Source organism: Salvelinus namaycush, chromosome 8 (assembly GCF_016432855.1).
Source record: "Salvelinus namaycush isolate Seneca chromosome 8, SaNama_1.0, whole genome shotgun sequence".
Lineage (NCBI taxonomy): Eukaryota > Metazoa > Chordata > Actinopteri > Salmoniformes > Salmonidae > Salvelinus > Salvelinus namaycush.
Window position 1 is genome coordinate 46,082,376 of NC_052314.1, and position 17,221 is coordinate 46,099,596.

Consider the following 17,221-nt stretch of genomic DNA (forward strand, 5'->3'; position numbering starts at 1 on the left):
GTGGCGATTTTAGCATGTAAATCTTGGTGCGGCAAAAAAAAACTATGTTTTAGATGCATGCCAGCAAATCACAACACTAAACAATACATGAATTGCACTATAACAATGACAAACGGTGCCCACACACTGTTAGGGCCTACATAAAGCTGTCCCAACACCAGAGTCCCAACAGCAGTCCCAATGTAACAGTATAACTTTAAACCGTCCCCTCGCCCCGACACGGGCGCGAACCAGGGACCTTCTGCACACATCAGCAACTGACACCCACGAAGCGTCGTTACCCATCGCTCCACAAAAGCCGCGGCCCTTGCAGAGCAAGGGGCAACACTACTTAAGTCTCAGAGCAAGTGACGTAACTGATTGAAATGCTACTAGCGCGTACCCGCTAACTAGCTAGCCATTTCACATCCGTTACACTCACCCCCCTTTCAACCTCCTCCTTTTTCCGCAGCAACCAGTGATCCGGGTCAACAGCATCAATGTAACAGTATAACTTTACGTCGTCCCCTCGCCCCGACACGGGCGCGAACCAGGGAACCTCTGCACACATCAACAACGGTTGCCCACGAAGCATCGTTACCCATCGCTCCACAAAGGCCGCGGCCCTTGCAGAGCAAGGGGCAACACTACTTAAGTCTCAGAGCAAGTGACGTAACTGATTGAAATGCTACTAGCGCGTACCCGCTAACTAGCTAGCCATTTCACATCCGTTACACCAACACCTTACCACTGCTACACCTGGCTATCAGTGGAGCCTTGCCTGGCAGCAAAACAGTTCATGCAGCCTCATTTACTGCCTTTAAAAAAAACATAGCTGATATGGCTGACTTGCTTAAACAAATGTGGTTTCTGCTGACAATTGAGATGTACAAACTATGGCATAAGGGGATGACAAGCGGATAAGAGGCAATCAGTAATTTTAATGAAGACATTAATGAGCGAGCTAAGACGAACATGGTCAATATAACTATTTGTTCAGCACTTTTGAAATGTACAGCGACAGAATTCATAAAATGGGCCGTTCTTACAGTATTCTCCCTGTACACCAAGTCAGAACCGTGGGAAACATAAAGCAGACAATATTCGATGATTACATTTCTCTAAAACAGGCTATAGGCTACATGTGTACCACCAAGTCAGAACAGTAGGCGAAATTAGGAGGGGAAACGGGACCAAATTATTAGGGTGAGCCACATGTGCTACTAACAGTTTACTTAGCTTACACAACATATACTTAGTATTACTTTCTTAGCCACAGTATACATATCTCCCTGGCATATTACATAATTTATGCAGCAGCATACAAGCCATTTTTGGACTCACCTTGTGGTGCTGTGCTCACTTGAACAGGAAGGTGGCGTGGCTTTCCTTCATGGGCAAATTTTGTCATCAAACATTGTCATCAAAGTGGTCATCACGCCCCTACCGAGTGGCGCAGCGGTCTATGGCACTGCATCTCAGTGCTAGAGGCGTCACTACAGACCCCGTTTTAATTCCAGGCTGTATCGCAACCAGCTGTGATTGGGAGTCCCATAGGGCAGCGCACAATTGGCCCAGCATCATCCTGGTTAGGGTTTAGCCGGGGTAGGCCGTCATTGTAAATAATAATTTGTTCTTAACTGACTTGCCTAGTTAAATAAATCAAATCAAAGTCTGGCATTCTCTGGATTTATGGTGCTTTCAAGACAACTGGGAACAAGGTTGAAACATTATGACATCAGTGATCTTCAGGTTGGAGCTCTAGAAAGAGGCCAGAGTTCCAGACTTGCAATTCCGAGTTGGATGGCAGTTGAAAACGTATTTTTTCAGTCAGAGTTCCCAGTTTGCTTGAACTCACTGAAATCAAATTTCCCAGTTCTGAGATTCCAGTTGTTTTGAGCGCTGCAGAAGTCATGCTGGATTGACACCATGGTCAATGTTGAATGTTTATCCTTTTAAACTTGGAAAATAGCCTTAAATCCAGACTTTGGACCACACAGCCAATCCACTGAATAGCAGGCTAGTGATTGCTTTGCAATGCTTGTAGTTTGACACTGTTTCTTACAAACCACTCATTGTTGAATTTGCGATTTCCAACTTGTTGTGTAATGTTTATGTCCAATGGCAGATGAGCACCGAGACGTTTTATCAACATTATATTTTTTCATTTTTGGTCAAAATATGTATGTTTTAACCATATTTTTTGTTTTTATAAATTACTTTTTGCATGTTCTTGTTGGCACAATACAAGTGTCCATTGATTAAAATTGAATATCATTTGAATGAGTTATCCACATTGAAATGTTTTATAATGCGGGCTTTTATTTAGAAGGTCTTAACATTACCATGCAACATGACGTCATCGTTTGTGCTGCTGTCAGAATACTAGTCCAGAGCCGACAGCGCCACCGACACCGAACAGCATCGTCCAGAGCCGAGAACAACAACAGTAGCAAAAAACGGATCAAATATGATTTAAGGGGCGGCTTGGGTGTTGGCGGCAAAAGGGAACGCCGTTATCCTCTTTATTTTTACCGATTTCGAATCCTCCCAGTAATGGCTGGGGTCCATGGCTCCGGCTGCTGAGCGGCAGGTGTATTGTGGAGGACATATTTCTCAACCGTTATGTATTCAACTACGGTCGATACACTGGTAGGTAAGGACGGAACCGACTGCTACCGGAATTGGATGTTGCTGTCGCGAGGAAGGCTGTAGCTGGGTGCGTCGTTCCGTCCTCGAGGCTGCGGTGCAGCAGTGGTTGTCGGCTCGAGGAGGGCGGTGTCTCTAACCCCCTGTAAATAGCCTATATATATTTTTTTGTGAATTAAAATGTCTCAGTATAATTTAGTAGTTCAAGGTTAGAAATCCTAACTGCCAAACATGGATACCACCCAAATGATAACAATCTTTGAAATCTTTCGGGATATGGAATGACACAGGAGAAGTTTTATTGATGATTAATCCGAACGGATTATAATTTCAATGATTAGTATTTTCTCTCGTCTTGGTAAGCGTGTTTTATAACTGTAGGCCTATCTAAGCAACATCATCTCACATCTGGTATCGGACCCAGGCCTCATTTTGCCAAGATGATGGAAATCGATGAGGTTGTCTATCAGGACGACTATGGCTCGGTGTCTGTTATGTCGGAGCGGGTGTCGGGCCTGGCCAACAGCATCTACCGGGAGTTTGAGCGCCTCATCAGCAGCTACGACGAGGAAGTGGTCAAGGAGCTCATGCCGCTGGTGGTGAACGTTCTGGAGAATCTGGATTCGGTTTTAACGGAGAACCAGGAGCACGAGGTGGAGCTCGAGCTGCTGAAAGAGGACAACGAGCAGCTCATCACCCAGTACGAGCGTGAGAAGGCGCTGCGCAAGCAGGCAGAGGAGGTGAGGGTGCATTTACTCCATCCATGGCTGTTCTGTTTATAAATACTCGACCAGTGTCTTTATCACTAGCCATATCAATTACTAATAATCATAATCATACATTCACCTTCAATAGCAGTTCAGTTTTCATTGCCACTGTATGCCAATTTGACCAAAAATAAACCCCAAAACGAACCATTTATAAGCTATACCCACATCCCATTCACATTCCTTCTGTAGGCCATTTATTTTTAGGCCTAATTGAACAGGCCTATATAACAAGGGCTACGTCTCAAATGGCACCCTATACCCTATATAGTGCACTACTTTTGACCAGAGCTCATAGGGCCTAATGTAATATACACTGAGTATACCAAACATCAGGAACACCTTCCTAATATTGAGTTGCAGCCCCACTCCCCTTTTACCCTCAGAACAGCCTCAATTTGTCGGGGCTTCGACTCTACAAGGTGTCGGAAACGTTCCACAGGAATGCTGGCCCATGTTGACTCTAAATGCTTTCCACAGTTGTGTCAAGTTGACTGGGTGGTGGACCATTGGTGGACCATTCTTGATACACACGGGAAACTGAGTGTGAAAAACCCAGCAGCATTGCAGTTCATGACACAAACCGGTCTGCCTGGCACCTACTACCATACCCCGTTCAAAGGAACTTAAATATTTGGTCTTGCCCATGCTCTGAATGGCACATATACACATACACAATCCATGTCCACACAATCCATGCTTCTACACCTGCATTGCTTGCTGTTTGGGGTTTTAGGCTGGGTTTCTGTACAGCACTTTGAGGTATCAGCTGATGTAAGAAGGGCTTTATAAATAAATTTGATTTGATGTCTCAATTGTCTTAGGTTTAAATAAGGATTTTTTTTAGCATTGTCTCCTCCCCTTCATCTATACTGATTGAAGTGGATTTAACAACTCACATCAGTAAGGGATTATAGCTTTCACCTGTATTCGCCTGGTCAGTCTGTCACCTTCGATTGCATGCAGTGAGTACTCATATCTGGCCTAATGGCCCATCCATATCAACACAGCAGATCAGAGATAGTGGAAAGGCCTATCTATGAAGCATCATCAGTGGTGGTTCAATGAGGATAGGGGCCTGTGTATAGTGCCTGCCTGGATTGTGCCTGGGCCAGGTTGGTGATCAGTTCAGTGTGCTTGTGTGTTTGCAGAAGGATTCTGCCAAAGTTGTGATTCTGATGTGAATGTACTGTATTTCATTACATTTTATTCAATACAATAATTGTATTTGACAAAGACTTTTATGTACAAAAATATGCCTACAATGAAACCAGCCTTTTCACAATTACAAGTTGTCTTGTAAACTATTACGGACTACAAAGGGAAATCCCGCGAGCTGCCCAGTGATGCGAGTCTGCCAGATGGGCTAAAAGCCTTTTTTGCTGGCTTTGAGGCAAGCAACACTGAAGCATGCATGAGAGCACCAGCTGTTCCAGACAACTGTGAGATCATACTCTCCGTAGCCGATATGAGCAAGACCTTTAAACAGGTCAACATTCACCAGGCCGCTGGGCCAGACAGATTACCAGGATTTGTACTCGGAGCATGCGCGGACCAACTGGCAAGAGTCTTAACTTACATTTTCAACTTCTCCCTGACCGAGTCTGTAATACCTACATGTTTCAAGCAGACCACCATAGTCCATGTGCCCAAGAAAGCGAAGGTAACCTGCCAAAATGACTTACGCCTCATAGCACTCATGTCGGTAGCCATGAAGTGCTTTGAAAGGCTGGTCATGTCTCACATCAACACCATCATCCTGAAAAAACTAGATCCACTCAAATTCTTATACAGCCCCAACAGATCCACAGATGACGCAATCTCACTTGCACTCCACACTGCCCTTTCCCACCTGGACCAGGGGAACACCTATGTGAAAATGCTGTTCATTAACTACAGCTCACCATAGTGCCCACAAAGCTCATCACTAAGTTAAGGACCCTGGGACTGAACACCTCCCTCTGCAACTGGATCTTGGACTTCCTGACGGGCCGTCTCCAGGTGGTAAGGGTAGGCAACAACACATCTGCCATGCTGATCCTCAACACATGGGCCCCTAAGGGGTGCTTGCTTAGCCCCCTGTTCACTCATGACTGTGTGGCCAAGCACGACTCCAACACCATCATTAAGTTTGCTGACGACACAACAGTGGTAGGCCTGATGACCGACAACGATGAGACAGCCTATAGGGAGGTGGTCAGAGACCTGGCAGTGTGGTGCCAGGACAACAACCTCTCCCTCAATGTGAGCAAGACAAAGGAGCTGATCGTGGACTACAGGAAAAGGAGGACCGAACACGTCCCCATTCACATCGACAGGGCTGTTATGGAGCGGGTCGAGAGTTTCAAGTTCCTTGGTGTCCACATCACCAACAAACTATCATGGTCCAAACACACCAAGCTAGTCATGAAGAGGGCACAACAACGCATTTTCTCCCTCAGGAGAATAAAAAGATTTGGCATGGGTCCCCATATCCTCAAAACGTTTTACAGCTGCACCATCGAGAGCATCCTGGCCGGTTGCATCACCGCCTGGTATGGCAACTGCTCGGCATCCGACTGTAAGGCGCTAGAGAGGGTAGTGCGTACAGCCCAGTACATCACTGGGGTCAAGCTTCCTGCTATCCAGGACCTACAGTTGAAGTCGGAAGTTTACATACACCTTAGCCAAATTCATTTAAACTCAGTTTTTCACAATTCCTGACATTTAATCCAAGTAAAAATTCCCTTTTTTAGGTCAGTTAGGATCACCACTTTATTTTAAGAATGTGAAATGTCAGAATAATAGTAGAGAGAATGAGGACAACCTTGACCTTGTTGTCCTTAAGCCATTTTGCCACAACTTTGGAAGTATGCTTGGGGTCATTCTCCATTTGGAAGAGTCATTTGCGACCAAGCTTTTACTTCCTGACTGTTGTCTCGAGATGTAAAAAAACAGGTTTTTAGATACTTTTCAAATTCTTTATAAATAAAAAATTGAAATATCACATTTACTTAAGTATTCAGACCGTTTACTCAGCACTTTGTTGAAACACTTTTGACAGCGATTACAGCCTCGAGTCTTATTGGGTATAACGCTACAAGCTTGGCACATTTGTATTTGGGGAGTTTCTCCCATTCTTCTCTGCAGATCCTCTCAAGTTCTGTCAGGTTGGATGGGGAGCGTTGCTGCGCAGCTATTTCCAGGTCTCTCCAGAGATGCTCGATCGGGTTCAAGTCCGGGCTCTGGCTGGCCTACTCCAGGACATTCAGAGACTTGTCCTGAAGCCACTCCTGCATTGTCTTGGCTGTATGCTCAAATCAAATATCAAATAATTTTATTCGTCACATACACATAGCAGATGTTATTGCGAGTGTAGCGAAATGCTTATGCTTCTAGATCCGACAGTGGAGCAGCATCTAACAAGTAATATCTAACAATTCCACAACAAAACCTAATACACACAATTTAGTAAAGGAATGTGATAAGAATGTATAAGTATAAAATATATGGATGAGCAGTGACAGAGTGGCTAAAATGCAATATAAAGAATAGATCGTGAAGGATACAGTATACATTATATACATATGAGATGAGTAATGCGAGATATGTAAACATTCTTAAAGTGGCATTATTAAAGTGACTAGTGTTCCATTTATTAAAGTGACCAATGATATCAAGTCTGTAGGTAGGCAGACGCCTCTCTGTGCTATTGGTAGCCGTTTAACAATATGACGGCCTTAAGATTGAAAACAGCTTCTATCTCTCTCTGTCCCAGCTTTGATGCACCTGTACTCACCTTCTGGATGGAAGCGGGGTGAACAGGCAGTGGCTTGGGTGGTTATTGTCCTTGATGATATTTTTTGCCTTCCTGTGACATCGGGTGTTGTTGGTGTCCGGGAGGGCAGGTAGTTTGCCCCCTGTGATGCGTTGTGCAGACCGCACCACCCTCTGGAGAGCCTTGTGGTTGTGGGTGGTGCAGTTACCGTACCAGGCGGTGATACAGCCCGACAGGATGCTCTCAATTGTGCACCTGTAAAAGTTAGTGAGGGTTTTCGGTGACAAGCCAAATTTCTTTCAGCCTCCTGAGGTTGAAAAGGCGTTGTGCCTTCTTCACCACACTGTCTGTGTGCGTGGACCATTTCAGTTTGTCAGTGATATGCACACCGAGGAACTTAAAACGTTCCAACTTCCTCTCTGCTGTCCTGTCGATATGGATAGGGGGGTGCTCCCTTTGCTGTTTCCTGAAGTCCACGATAGTTTCTTTTGTTTTGCTGATACCACACGCCAAGGGCCCTCACCTCATGTTGGTAATCAAGCCTACCACTTGTGTCGTCTGCAAATTGATGATTGAGTTGGAAGCGTGCATGTCCACGCAGTTGTGGGTGAACAAGGAGTACAGGAGGGGGCTTGAGTACATACCCTTGTGGGGACCCAGTGTTGAGGATCAGCGGAGTGGAGATGTTGTTTCCTACATTCACCACCTGGGTGCGGCCCATCAGGAAGTCCAGGACCCAGTTGCACAGGGTGGGGTCGAGACACAAGCTTAATGATGAGTTTGCAGGGTACTATGGTGTTAAATGTTGAGCTGTAGTCAATGAACAGCATTCTTACATGGGTATTAGAGGTCGACCGATTAATCGGAATGGCCGATTTAATTTGGGCCAAATTGTCATAACAATCGGTAATCGGCATTTTTGGACACCGATCATGGCCGATTACATTGCACTTCACGAGGAGACTGCGTGGCAGGCTGACTACCTGTTTTGCGAGTGCAGCAAGGAGCCAAGGTAAGGTGCTAGCTAGCATTAAACATATCTTATAAAATACAATCAATCTTAACATATTCACTAGTTAACTACACCCCGTTGTTGATATTACTAGTTTATCTAGCTTGTCCTGCGTTGCATATAATCGATGCGGTGCCTGTTAATTTATCATTGAATCATAGCCTACTTTGCCAAACGGGTGATTTAACAAGCGCATTTGTGAAAAAAGCACTGTCGTTGCACCAATGTGTACCTAACCATAAACATCAACGCCTTTCTTAAAATCAATACACAAGTATATATTTTTAAACCTGCATATTTATTTAATATTGGTTGCTAACGTGAATTTCTTTTAACTAGGGAAATTGTGTCACTTCTTTGCATTCTCTGCAACAGAGTTAGGGGATATGCAGCAGTTTGGGCTGCCTGGCTCGTTGCGAACTGTGAAGACTATTTCTTCCTAACAAATACAGCCAACTTCGCCAAACGGGGGATGATTTAACAAAAGCGCATTTGTGAAAAAAACATAATCGTTGCACGAATGTACCTAACCATAAACATCAAGGCCTTTCTTAAAATCAATACACAGAAGTACATATTTTTAAACCTGCATATTTAGTTAAAAGAAATTCATGTTAGCAGGCAATATTAAACTAGGGAAATTGTGTCACTTCTCTTGCGTTCATTGCACGCAGAGTCAGGGTATATGCAACAGTTTGGGCCTCCTGGCTCATTGCGAACTAATTTGCCCAAATTTTACGTAATTATGACATAACATTGAAGGTTGTGCAATGTAACAGGAATATTTAGACTTATGGATGCCCCCCGTTAGATAAAATACGGAGCGGATCCGTATTTCACTGAAAGAATAAACGTTTTATTTTCGAAATGATAGTTTTCCGAACCACCAGCTTTCATGTGTTCTGATTAAGGAACTTAAACGTTAGCATTTTTACATGGCACATATTGCACTTTTACTTTCTTCTCCAACACTTTGTTTTTGCATTATTTAAACCAAATTGAACATGTTTCATTATTTATTTGAGGCTAAATTGATTTTATTGATGTATTATATTAAGTTAAAATAAAAGTGTTCATTCAGTATTGTTGTAATTGTCATTATTATGAATAAATAACAAATTTGGTTGATTAATCGGTATCGGCTTTTTTTGGTCCTCCAATAATCGGTATCGGCGTTGAAAAATCATAATCGGTCGACCTGTAATAGGTATTCCTCTTGTCCAGTTGGGATAGGGCAGTGTGATGGCGATTGCATCGTCTGTGGACCTATTGGTGCGGTAAGCAAATTGAAGTGGGACTAGGGTGACAGGTAAGGTAGAGGTGATATGATCCTTGACTAGTCTCTCAAAGCACTTCATGATGAATGAAGTGAGTATTACTTCGTTTAGTCGTTCGATATTCGTTTAGTTCCGTTACCTTAGCTTTCTTGGGAACAGGAACAATGGTGGCCATCTTGAAGCATGTGGGGACAGCAAACTGGGACAGGGATTGATTGAATATGTCCGTAAACAAACCAGCCAGCTGGCCTGCGCATGCTCTGAGGATGCGGCTAGGGATGCCGTCTGGGCCGGCAGCCTTGCGAGGGTTAACACGTTTAAATGTTTTACTCACGTCGGCCACGAAGAAGGAGAGCCCACTGTCTTTGGTAGCCTAAAGAAGTTGTTTAATTTGTCTGGAAGCAAGACATCGATGTCCACGACGGGGCTGATTTTCTTTTTGTAATCTGTGATTGTCTGTAGACCCTGCCACATACGTCTCATGTTTGAGCCGTTGAATTGCGACTCCACTTTGTCTCTATACTGACACTTTGCTTGTTTGATTGCCTTACGGAGGGAATAACTACACTGTTTGTATTCAGACATATTTCCAGTCGCCTTGCCATGATTAAATGCGTTGGTACGTGCTTTCAGTTTTGCGCGAATGCTGCCATCAATCCACGTTTTCTTGTTAGGGAAGGTTTTAATAGTCACAGCGGGTACAACATTTCCTATACACTTCCTTATAAACTCGCTCACTGAGTCAGCGTATTTGTCAATGTTATTATCTGAGGCTACCCAGAACATATCCCAGTCCACGTGATCGAAACAATCTTGAAGCGTGGAATCAGATTGGTCAGACCAGCATTGGATAGACCTAAGCACGGGCGCTTCCTGTTTTGGTTTCTGCCTATAGGAGACCAGCAACAAGATGGAGTCATGGTCAGATTTGCCAAAAGGAGGGCGGGGGAGGGCCTTGTATGCATCGCGGAAGTTGGAGTAGCAATGATCGAGCGTGTTACTCGCTCGTGTACAGCAATTGATATGCTGATAGAATTTAGGTAGCCTTGTTCTCAAATTAGCTTTGTTAAAATCCCCAGCTACAATAAATGCAGCCTCAGGATATATGGTTTACAGTTTGCATAAAGTCCAGTGAAGTTCCTTGATGGCCGTCTTGGTATCCGCTTGCGGGGGGATATACACGGCTGTGACGATAACCGAGGGGAGTTCTCTTGGGAGATAATCCGGTTGGCATTTGATTGTGAGGTATTCTAGGTCAGGTGAACAAAAGGACTTGAGTTCCTGAATGTTGTTAAAATTACACTATGAGTTGTTAATCATGAAACATACAACCCCGTGCTTCTTCTTACCGGAGAGAGGTTTATTCCTGTCGGCGCGATGCAATGAAAATCTCGTTGGCTGTATGGACTCCGACAGCATATCCCCAGCTAGCCATGTTTCCGTGAAACAGAGAACGTTACAATCCCGGATATCTCTTTGGAAAGCAACTCTTGCCCTGATTTTGTCAACTTTGTTAACTAGGGACTGAACATTAGCGAGTAATATACTCGGAAGCGGTGGGTGGTGTGCGCACATCCGAAGCCTCACTTGAAGACCGCTCTGGCACCCTCTCCTCTGGCGGTGTCGTTTTGGGTCAGCCTTTGGAATCAATTCAAACACCCTGGGAGGTGCAGACAAAGGATCCGCTTTGGGAAAGTCGTATTCCTGGTCGTAGTGCTGGTAAGTTGACGTCTCTGATATCCAATAGTTCTTCCCGGTTGTATGTAATAACGCATAAGGTTTTCTGGGCAACAATGAAAGAAATAATACATAAAAAAACAAAATACTGCACAGTTTCCTAAGGACTAGAAGCGATGCTGCCATCTCTATCAGTGTCATCTTGCTTAATGTCGTTGTCCTGTTGGAAGGTGAACCTTCGCCCCCAGTCTGAGGTCCTGAGCACTCTGGAGCAGGTTATCAAGGATCTCTCTGTACTTTTCTCCATTCATCTTTGCCTCGATCCTGACGAGTCTCCCAGTCCCTGAAAACCTCCCCACAGCATGATGCTGCCATCACCATGCTTCACCGTAGGTATGGTATTGGCCAGGTGATGAGCGGTGCCTGGTTTCCTCCAGATGTGACGCTTGGCATTCAGGCCAAAGAGTTCAATTTTGGCTTCATCAGACCAGAGAATCTTGTTTCTCGTGGTCTGAGAGTCTTTAGGTGCCTTTTGGCAAACTCCAAACGGGCTGTCATGTGCCTTTTACTGACGAGTGGCTTACGTCTGGTCATTCTACCATAAAGGCCTGATTGGTGGAGTGCTGCAGAGATGGTTGTCCTTCTGGAAGGTTCTCCCATCTCCACAGAGGAACTCTGGAGCTCTGTCAGAGTGACCGTCGGGTTCTCCAATCAAGTTGTAGAAACATCTCAAGGATTATCAATGGAAACAGGATGCACATGAGCTCAATTTCGAGTCTCATAGCAAAAGGTCTGAATACTTATGTAAATCAGGTATTTCTGTTTTTTATATTTAATACATTTGCAAACATTTATAAAAACCTGTTTACAATTTGTCATTATGGAGTATTGGGTATAGATTGCTGAGGATTTTGTTTTACAGTTTAGAATAAGGCTGTAACGTAACAAAATGTGGAAAAAGTCAAGCGGTCTGAATACTTTCCAAAGGCACTGTATGGAAATTTATGGAAATGAGGCACATAATTTTCTTTATTTTAACACAAAATAAAATAAATACCTGATACCATTAGAACATTTATATATAAGTGGATTCTAAGAAACAAAGTGACATTTGACAATAAATTGAATATCTCAATTCCCACCAAAATCCCTGAACTCCATTATGTTTACATTCCAGTAAAATGTTTTATGTGCTATACATTCAAAACGTTTGGGGTATCTTCATCCATTGTCCAACTGTTTGAATTTATTAGAATTGTTTTTAAAACATTTTAACAATTTGAATGACCGTTGCTAATGTTATGCTAGACACATTCTAGTATAGTATAAGCAGACAGCTGTGCAGGGTTTTACCCCAAATAAAGGTCCAATGCCACATGATGCTTAGTCACATGTGTGTGTACAGTTATATACCACGTCACATTTTCTGCGTCCCAAATAGTACCCTATTCCTGGCCTAGTGCACTACTTTTTAATAGGGCCTGTGGGGCTATATAGGGAATATGGTGCCATTTGGGACACAATGGTTTTCTCTGTCTCATTGTTTGCTAAATTTGAGGGAAGAGAACATGATTAAATGCATACATTTGAAATAGATTATCATGAAAGTGTAAAAAGGATATGTTTATATGCTTTTTGAAGCAAGTGACAAAAAAATTGCATGTGCAAGAATTAGTTGTAATGTCTGCTTCCAACTCACTCTCTCAGGCACGAAGCTCCCCTGAACGCAGAACACTTTCCAGCACGCTTTCTAGCTCACACTCTCAAACACAGATCCCCTGAACACAGCTCACTCTCCAGATCCCAATAAACTGAATTCTGATCACCTGTTCACACACCTGTATGTCATTTACACACACTATTTAGTTCAGTTCTTGGCACACAATCATTGTGAGGTATTGTTTGTTTTGGTACACTTCTATTTGGAACTCTGTTTTTTCACGTATTAGTCCTCCTATGCACCGTAGTTTTGGCCATCCTCACTAACGATGCCTTTTTGCCTATTCCTTGCCTGTACTTTTGCCTATCGAATTTCCTGTTATCAACCTCTTGCCTGATCTCCCGGACTATGTCATTAGCCTTCTCCCCGCCTGTACTGTTGCCTTTCTGGACCCCTGTGTATGACCTTCTGCCTGCCCCTGGACCCAGCTACGTGCCTCCTCCTGTGGTCCTTTACAAATAAACACCTGCTGCGCCCTGCGCTTGAAACCAGCTCTCTGTCTCCCATCGTATTCATTACATTAGTAAGTGTGCTGGTCAGAAAATGTGCTAAGTATTTGGATGAAATAGTGCTTACTCCAACAAACATCAATAATGATAATGACAACCTGTAAAGATATAGTGAAAGTTCTTTGGAGTAACTCAGGTAGTACTGTTTTATAACTGTATTATATGAATTAGATACTTCATGATGAACTGCAGAATAGTGTACTATACATTAAAGTAACAGTAATTATCACATTATAACATTGTGCAGGTAATGTAAAGGTAAGAGTTGGGGTCACAGTTATAACCTTTACAACAGAGCTCAATTTTCAATGAGACCATAATGCACTATATTTGCTGTGGTAGTTTCGAACTTTGAATGCTGCAGTGAACATACAAGTGCACAGATGCTATTTCAAACATAAATGATTTAGATGCGACCCAGGGATTGGTTTAAGGCACTGCCTGAGACAGTGACGTGGTGAGTTGTGGGGGGATGGGGCAGGGTGCATTATGGGAAATCAATTGTACACCGAGGGAGACTGGCGCTGTAACCTGATTTTGTGCTTATGACAGAAAGAGAGATGGAGAGGGAGCGGGCAATATAGAGGAGGGGGGAGAGCGGATGAGCGAGAGTTTAGAAAGGAGAGAGCGAGAGGGAATGGAGAGAGAGCGATACAGAGGAAAAGAGAGACAGATGGAACATGAGCAGGAATACACGCCATAAAACGGGGATATAGAGGAGAATTTATTTATTTAACTAGACAAGTCAGTTAACAACAAATTCTTATTTACAATGACGGCCTACCAAAAGACCTCCTGCGGGGACGGTGGCTGTGATTAAAAATACAAATAAATTAAATACAAATATAGGACAAAACAAACATCACGACAAGAGAGACAACACTACATAAAGAGAGACCTAAGACGACAACATGTCGTGTTGCTGCCATGCTAACACAGCATGGTAGCAACACAACATGACAACAACATGGTAGCAATAACATGGCAGCAGCATAAAATGGTAGTAGCACAAAACAGGGTACGAACATTATTGGGCACAGACAACAGCACAAAGGGCAAGAAGGTAGAGACAACAATGCATCACGCAAAGCAGCCACAACTGTCAGTAAAAGTGTCCTTGATTGAGTCTTTGAATGAAGAGATGGAGATAAAACAGTCCAGTTTGAGTGTTTGTTGCAGGTCGTTCCAGTTGTTAGCTGCAGTGAACTGAAAAGGTGAGCGACCCAGGGATGTGTGTGCTTTGGGGACCTTTAACAGAATGTGACTGGCAGAACGGGTGATGTATGTGGAGGATGAGGGCTGCAGTAGATATCTCAGATAGGGGGGAGTGGGGGTTAGTTAATCAGGGTTAGTTTGGCAGCTGGGGTGAAAGAGGAGTGAGTGCGATAGAGTAAACCAAGTCTAGATGTAACTTTAGCCTGCAGCTTTGATATGTGCTGAGAGAATGACAGTGTACCATCTAGCTATACTCCCAAGTACTTGCATGTGGTTAAATACCTCAAGCTCTAAACCCTCAGAGGTAGTAATCACACCTGTGGGGAGTGGGGCATTCTTCTTACCAAACCACATGACCTTTGTTTTTGGAGGTGTTCAGAACAAGGTTAAGGGCAGAGAAAGCTTGTTGGACACTAAGACAGCTTTGTTGTAGAGCGTAACATTGCTTAGATAGCAGCACAACATTGCTTAGAATCAAGGGCAATGGTGACATCATTGAGGACCTTTAAGGTTGCAGTGACACATCCATAACCTGAGTGGAAACCAGATTGTATACCTGAGAGAATACTATAGACATCAAGAAAGCCAGTCAGTTGATTGTTGACAAGCTTTTCCAACACTTTTGATAAACAGGGCAAATAGAAATAGGCCTATCACAGTTAGGATCAGCTTGATCTCCCCCTTTAAATAAAGGACGAACCGTGGCTGCCTTTCAAGCAATGGGAACCTCCCCAGAGAGGAGCGACAGGTTAAAAAGGTCAGAGATAGGCTTGGCGATTATAGGGGCAGCAACCTTATAGAAGAAAGGGTCTAAACCATCTGACCCAGATGGTTTTTGGGGGTCAAGTTTAAGGAGCTCCTTTAGTACCTCGGACTCAGTGACCGCCTGCAGGGAGAAACTTTGTAGCGGGGCAGGGGAACAAAGAGGGAGGAGCATTCTGGCTAATCACATTAGAAGCGGTGGGAGATGAGGAAATGTTGGACGGGCAAGGAGGCATGGCTGAGTCAAATAGGAATCCTGACTTAATGAAGTGGTGATTAAAAAGCTCAGCCATGTGCTTCTTGTCAGTAACAACCACATCATCATCTTTAAGGGACATGGGCAGCTGTGAGGAGAAGGGTTTATTCTCCAGGTCTTTAACTGTTTTCCAGAACTTCTTGGGGTTCGACCCACAGAGAGAGAGCTGCTCCTTAAAGTAACTAACTTTGGTCTCCCAGATATTCTGAGTGCACTTTTTTCTCATTTGCCTGAGTGAGAGCCAGTCAGCCTAAGTATGAAACACAGAGGGAGTTAGAGAAAGGTAGACAAAGAACAAAAGAACAAGACCGAGATGGAGAGAGATACAGAGGGAACATCTTCCCAAGTCCAGAGAGAAGACCTCCCACACCCTGGCTGGAATCTCCTCCCTGTGCCATGTGCTTCTTTTGGGAGTAATTGTCAAGGCTCAGATTACAAGGCTTTTAGACAGACCCAATTGCGCCCTATTCCTTTTATAGTGCACTAGTTTTGACCAGGGCCCATAGGTAGTCAAAGGTAGTGCACTATATAGAGGATAGGGTACCATTTTGGACTCAGATTTAGATAGACCCACTGGTAAATAAATGCAACAACATGTTCTATGATTCCTCCCTGAGTCTCTATTGTATCCACAAAATAGTGTAATTGACAACCACAGTCACGCTAAGGCTGAAATGTAGATACATTTGTTCAAAGGACCATTAATGATTATTGTTTGATTTCTGAAGGTTTGAGACATCAACATGTTGATCCCTACATGCTGTAAAGCACTTTGTGACAAATTATGTTTTGAAATAGCAATATGCAATCTGATTTATTGATTGAAATACAGTATGTACTATCAGAATAGAAATGCAACATCCCACTGTGTGGTGCTTCAATTCATTTGCTTTGATTAAAAAGAGGGCCTGTTATTGTTTTGGCTGCATCCAGCGCTAGGCTATCTGCTCACCAGACCACCCCCTACTGTGGATGCTTCTGGGAGCTGGCTGGGTTCCTGGGTCTGGCTGGGGAGGAGGGGGGCACAGGGGCATGCAGTGTCCTGGGGAGGGGATTTGAAGGGCAGGGGGGTCAGAAGGACAGTTGCCCGGGGTGTAATAGTATATTGTGGCAGACAGAGGGGGGTTCCCTATAGTTCCCTATGGTTCCCTATAGTGCACCATGGGCCCCGGTCAAAAGTAGCGCAATGTGTAGGGAATAGGGAGATGGGGTGGGGTTGTCTATTCGTTGAGGTCAGGGTGCAACACCGGGCATTTGTAGGAAAATGGCAATTCACAGGCTCCATTAATAGGGGTGCCATAGACTTTTAACAGGAGCATTTTTAGGGGCGTACTGGGTGAGGAAATGGACATATGTCCCTGTCCCTAACTTTGGCAGGTTTGCCTCCCTATGTTCCCGGTTCCTGTTATTTGAGGTCAGCCAAGCGATGGTAGAGCATATCTCTAGCAGCAAGCAGGGCCTCGCTGCAGTCGGGGGATTACAGTCGTAAGACTGCAGCCCGGCCGGCCCATTGTGCAAGGCTTTATAAAACTCTGCAGACTGCAGAGAGAGCCCTTGAAAGGAAGGCAGGCAGGCCAGACAGCTGTGTTCGTTTCTGTTCGTTTTCTGCTTCCTGTACAGAGAGAGAGGAGAGCAGGGTCT

General features: G+C 44.0%; 1 protein-coding gene across 1 annotated transcript in view; it reads left to right on the top strand.

The window, feature by feature from the left end:
• Positions 1–3,068: 3,068 nt before the first annotated feature.
• LOC120052154 (C-Jun-amino-terminal kinase-interacting protein 3-like) overlaps positions 3,069–17,221 on the top strand; it is a 71,852-nt gene continuing 57,699 nt past the window's right edge. The window contains exon 1 of the mRNA XM_038998987.1: positions 3,069–3,368. Within this exon, the coding sequence (XP_038854915.1) occupies positions 3,069–3,368 (300 nt within the window). The remainder of the gene's footprint in view (positions 3,369–17,221) is intronic.